Source organism: Lipotes vexillifer, unplaced genomic scaffold, assembly GCF_000442215.2.
Source record: "Lipotes vexillifer unplaced genomic scaffold, Lipotes_vexillifer_v1.1 scaffold875, whole genome shotgun sequence".
NCBI lineage: Eukaryota > Metazoa > Chordata > Mammalia > Artiodactyla > Lipotidae > Lipotes > Lipotes vexillifer.
The window spans coordinates 1369389-1375307 of NW_006792177.1; the positions used below are offsets into that span (position 1 = coordinate 1369389).

The 5919-nt window shown below is 50.0% G+C and overlaps 1 protein-coding gene across 1 annotated transcript in view; it reads left to right on the forward strand.

The window, feature by feature from the left end:
- The window catches only part of TGM3 (transglutaminase 3), a 96890-nt gene that overhangs the window by 89849 nt on the left and 1122 nt on the right, over positions 1–5919 (forward strand). Inside the window, exons 10-11 of the mRNA XM_007465427.1 lie at positions 257–568; positions 2905–3062. Coding sequence (XP_007465489.1) covers positions 257–568; positions 2905–3062 — 470 coding nt within the window. The remainder of the gene's footprint in view (positions 1–256; positions 569–2904; positions 3063–5919) is intronic.

The following is a 5919-nucleotide window of genomic DNA, read 5'->3' on the forward strand; positions in this document are numbered from 1 at the left end:
CCATAGAGTAATTATATGCACCTTTCCATACATCCCCATGGAAATTTAACGCTGAATTGGAACAGTGGGATGTAAGCCTCGTATTAAGGAGGATGAAATGGAGACCTGCAGAGGTCAGACACTTGCTTGAATCAGAATCGTTGTGCAAGCAGCAGAACCAGTGTTAGTTCCAGGCCACCCTTCCAGGCAGGACGCTGTCCTTTGTCCAGGTTGCCACCGCATCCCTGAGGTGCTTCTCTCTTTTCCCACCACACAGGTTCCAGCCAGGAAAGGCAAGTGTTTGAAAAGGCTTTGGGGAAACTTAAACCCTACACGTCGTCGTTTGGCGCAACATCTACAAGAATGTTTAGAAGAGAGGAACGGGAGCCCAGCATCTCCGGGAAGTTCAAGATCACTGACATACTGACAGTGGGCAAAGATGTCAACCTGACCCTGATGCTCAAAAACCTAACGAGTGATTCGAAGACAGTGATGGTGAACATGACAGCCTGGACCATCATCTACAATGGCACACTCGTACACGAGGTGTGGAAGGAGTCTGTCACCCTATCCCTGGGTCCCAATGAAGGTAACTCATCCTATAGGTCGCTGGGGTACCATGCACCCAAGGAAGCTGGTATTCTCTTGGGATTGGAGAGTTCCTGTTGGAACCGAGTCAATTGATTAAGGAAGGAACAGCACATGGCTTCTGTGGTCAAGCCTGGGGTTTTGAAGTTTTGGAGACTGCTATTATGGTGAATAGTGCAAGTCAGTGTGGTGCTAACCAGAATCCTTTTATGCCCTGGGGGAAGAAGGAGGGAGGCTTTGGCAGTTAATAGACACACTGCAAATACCCCTTACAGGCACATACCACATTGCCCAGTGTGCAGAGGACTTCCTCATATATTCGTATGTACTATCACATTTGACCTTCTAAAAGGACAGATTTCAATATTCCCTTTTACAGAGGTGGAAACTGAGGCTTGGAGAGATTGTGACTCGCTTAAGAGATTGTGTCATAGCTAGCAGGTGGCAATGCCAAGTCTTGGTCCTAGATTTCCTAATGCTAAATCCAGTGCCACCACCCATTTTCTAGGTTTTATTGCTGCCACCCCTCCCCCATACCAGCTGCCACCCTACCCTACCCCTCCCCACCCCACAATGAATCACTATCTGAGTTTGACCCTAGAAGGGTTGCAATATACCACAAGGTCTTGAACCCTCTCCAATGTTCCCCCACAGCTGCCAGTGGGTGGGTGGAATTTCTTGATTCCCAGCCACAGTGATAGGTTTTCTCAGAGGTCTGAGCCTCTGGGAGGAAGCATGACTTTGTACTCCTGGGTAGCATAGACGGGAGGGGCCAAAGTCGAGCAGAGAGGGTCTGGGGCTGTGGAAGGATTAGAATGCAGGTGTGCCCACAGTGGCAAAATCCTTCAAGCTGTTATGAAAAGTCTAGACTTATACAAAGCAGATTAACAAGGGTGGGGTGGCTATTTGCTTCACATAAGGAACTAATAAAAACTGATTAATTACACAGCCCATCTTGAAAGAATTCCGTCTGCAGAGAAGCTGCAATACCTCTGTATTACACCTGTCAGAAGGCAGCATCCCTAGCAACCTCTCTTCTGGCAGAATTTAGCAGAAATCTTCCCCATACCAAGAGCAACTGCCTGGCTGTTATTTACCTTCAAAGCTCAAGGGAAGAGCTATTTCTGTAGAGCAAAAATAATTTACGTGAGGTAAATTGTTTCTAAAAAGCCATACTTCTGCCAGAGGCAGCAGAGTGAAATGGGAAGGAGAGGAAGGAGGCAAGTGAAGTGGTTCTGGAGGCCTGACATCATCACCTACTTTCTGGGCAACGCTGTTAAGTCCCCCACTTTTGCTGAGCCTCAGCGTTCGCTGTCCAAGAGGGCTGGACCAGCTGATGCAAGGGCCTGCGTCTCCACATTTGGGGCAGGCTAGGTAAATCCCTCCAGTGCTAAAAGCAGAGACAGCTCCTTCCTCACAGACTTTCCTCAAGGGGTGTATGACCCTATGGACGCGGGGGCCCCCCCAGACCACCCAACATGACTGCATAAGGGAGGGGGGAGTGCCCTGCACCCATTGGAAGGGGAGGACCCTCGCTGCCTGCCCTGTGAGTCAGAGAGGGACCTTGAAGCTTGGGGAGGAGCCAGATAGAGGGAGGAAAGCTGGGGAAGGCCTTGCCATCTGAGGGGACCTTGTGAGTCAAAGCTTGGAGGTGATAAGGTACCTATTTTGTCAAAAGGACAATGAGAAGCATGGGAGGGAACGTTCTTTGGAGGGGGAGAGTCACGAAGAACCATACTGAGGGCTCTGAACCCTATTCCTGGGGCAGTGCGGGGCCATGGGAGATTTCTGAAGTGACATGGGAGAAGAGTGACGTGATTTGTGGGGGGAAAGTGCTTCTAAAGCCCGTCTTCTGGTGTGTGTGAGTGTCTTGCAAGCAGGGGAGACCAGAAGTGGGGAGGTGGTCCAGATGCTGTTGCCATAGAATCCCAGGCTACTGGATGACCGGGGAGGACCCAAGCGCTTATTTAGCCCTGGCTTCCCTTGCTAGTTATTATTGTGTGGTCATCATTACTGTTTTCATCATTGGGTAATGAGTTAGTACTCGTATTCTTCCCCTGCCCCTTAGAAGGAAACTTGCCCTCCGGTATTTTCCAGGACAGGGAGGCAGCTTCAGCCCCTATGAGCCCATCCAGCCAGAGTCCTGGGCTACCCCTGGCTCCTGCTCTGCAGCCTGCACAGAGCAGACAGATGTTTCCCACAGGGCCTGGCAGGGAGGGTTCAGGCAAGCCTGGGCTGCAGATGATCCCAGCCAGCTCACATCGACTTGGCTTGGCATCAGCTTTTAAGGTTTCGACCCCACTCCCTCTCACTCTGCTCCCTGGCTTCTCCTTCCAGAAATACAGCATCCTGTAAAGATCGCATATGCACTGTACGAGAGGTACCTGAAGGCAGACAACATGATCCGGGCCACAGCCGTGTGCGAGATCAGTGACGAGACCGAGGCGGTGGTGGAGAGGGACATCATCCTGGACAACCCCACCCTGAACCTGGAGGTAAATGGGTGCTGAAGGGGTGCCTCTCCAGCCAGCCCAGCCCTCCCAGACTACAGAGAAGGCCCTCCCCTGCTGACGGGCCCGGCTCTGCTCCAGCCTCTGCCAAATGGATCAGTCAAGAGTTCCAATCAGAGTCGCATCCTTGGGACTTCCCTAGCGGTCCAGTGGTTAGGACTCAGAGCTTTTACTGCAGGGGGCACAGGTTCAATCCCTGGTCAGGGAACTAAGATCCTGCAAGCTGTGGGACGAGGCAAAAAAAAAAAAAAGTAGCATGCTTGCTCCCTGTCTGGCAATATCCACAGGCACGTTGCCCTGTGACTTCTTTGGTCGCAGCTCTAGACCCGCTGGGGATGCCAGCTGAGGATGGCCAGAGGGGCTCTTCAGCTCACTTGCTCTGGTCATCTGCTGTGTCCTGGGCTGTGCCAGGCTTAGGAATCACAGGCTTGGGAATCACCCACAGGGGTGGGTCCTGACTGCAGGAAACCCACAGCCCAGTCCCTGGACACATTTGTAGAGCAAATCAGAAATGGGCATAACTCATGTGCATCTCCCAACTCTAGACCCCAGAGTTACAGAATTGTGGACTCTTGGAGACCCAGTCTCGAGCTCCCATGTCCTGCCATTTCACGTATCAGTAAACTGAGGCCCAGAGAGGAGAAGGGAATTTCCAATTACTGCCAGAGCCAGGGCTAGACCTCAGGCCCTTTCCATGGCATCCAGCATGTCCACAGCCAGCAACAGCATCTTCCCAGTGGTTGAGAATGAGGATGCCTCATTTTTTGACTGCAGGCTCTGCTCCCAGGCTCCCTCTCAGGAGCCCAGGCATCTGGGGGCTTGCAGGTTGGCGTGAGGCACTTGGGGCCATTCTGTTCCTTCCTCAGCACTGGGGCTGGAAGTATTTGGCTGACTCCAAGCCTGTCCCTAACCACGCCAACCCCAGCCCAGTGTGGAGGCTGCCAAAGCCAGACAGCACAAATCTGAGGGGTGAGAGCCTGGCAGGGGAGGACAGGCAGACGAATGGGTCAGAAAGATGGGGTCTTCCCATGGGATCCCATAGAGAGCTTCATGGGTCCTCCCGAGGCTCCTCCGGAGTCTGCTGTACCATCTGCGCCAGCAGTCTAGACAGAGATTGCCTTTTTTTCCCCATCGCAGTGCCACTAGCCTCCCTAGCCCCAGATTTCTAGAGTACTTGTGGCTTCCCTAGTCCCACCCTCCCTAAGCTACACCCCAGCTTCGGAGGTTCCTAATGTCAGACAGAGGGCAGGGGGACCCAGGGCACCTGCTCCATGCAGCTAGCCTGCAATAGAGCTCTTTAATTGTCCTGGTTAGTCTAGACTGTGCTTCAGAATGGGGGGAGGGTGGTTGTCCATCACCTCCAGGGCCAGGGAGGGAGTGCCACCCCTGTTGTGGGCCCATCACAGTGGTTGTGAAACAGAAACAGCCCCCCACGTTGGGCAGGACTAGAACAGAGCTTCTGGGCTCCAGGCTCGCCTTCTTTCCTGCCCACCGAGTTTTCATCCTCAATCCATGATTGTCCCCTGAGTGTAGAAGCTTCTGCTTCCCAGGACGTTTCCAAGAAATGCACCCCATCCCTGTAGAATGACAGGCAGCAAGTGTTGTTTCCCACTCCTCAGGCTGCGAAATGCAACATTCTGCATAAAAATTATCAGTGTTTAAATGAAGTTAGTTTTTCCCCATTATATTCCCTTATCCAATATCCTCAAACCTGCTTATAGCTTTCTCTTTTATGCAATACTTTTACTCTACATCTTTTAGACTTCCATATCAAATCAGCTTTGTCTTTCAAGAGAGCGTAACATCTTTTAAAAGGAAATCAGAATATACACAGCCTGGAAATATTCCATCAAAAACTTTCTTATTTAATCTTTTTATAGAGCATCTGCTCTTTCTTCTTTGGGGCATCTTTGTGTGAATTTGCTCTTGCCACCTCTCTTTACTTCAGCCTTCAGAGAATCAAGACAATCTCATCTTGATTGAATGAATCAATGCATAGCTCACTCAGAGCAGGGCACGTGGGTGATCTGTATGAAAAGAGAATAATTTGGGTAAAATCCTATTATCTTACTTGACGCTGATTGGGAGTAGGTATTGAAGACTTAAGAACCAGACCATACAATCTGAACTTTGTTCCAAAGGGTGATGTCCTTCACGTTGACCCATGACCTACTGACAATCAGACACAGTCTTCTGGTGGCTCTTATCCTCTTCTTTGGGTGCATGCACAGATTTAGGTCAATAGGACAGGGTGGTAAGCAGCAATAAAGAAAAGAAAACAAATACACGAAAATCTCAAATTGAATATCAGTGTGAAGAATATGGTGCCATTTATGTACCCTTGTGTCCCAATGTCATAAAATTATGCTTCACTCTTCAAATCATGTCATACACTTAAATGAGTTCCATAGGAGAAATTATGGTATAGATCATGGTCTCTAAAATATTTCAATTATGCACAAATTATTGGCAGGCATTGCAGGGTCTAGCAAGAAGAGCAAATGGCTCTGGAACCAGAAAGGCCTTGGTTATTGAATCAACCTGAAATGCAGATTTATTACTGGAAAATGGCTGCAGTGAGAATTGGTGGCAAGAAAAAAAAAAAAAAAAAAACCAAATGAACAAAAAGCAGCAGCCTCTAAGCATCCTCAACAGAGAAAAGAAATCCACCAGTCACCCAGTTTCGGTTTCTGTTTCCAAAGCGCTTTTTTCTGCATCCATGATCTCATTTGGTCCCTTGTAGCCCAGGGAGGGAGGAGGGGAGGGATCAGCCCTCTTTATCAGGGTGAGAGTCAAGGCCCAGGGAGATGCCGTATCTGTCCAGGCTTGGCGGCTTTTCAGC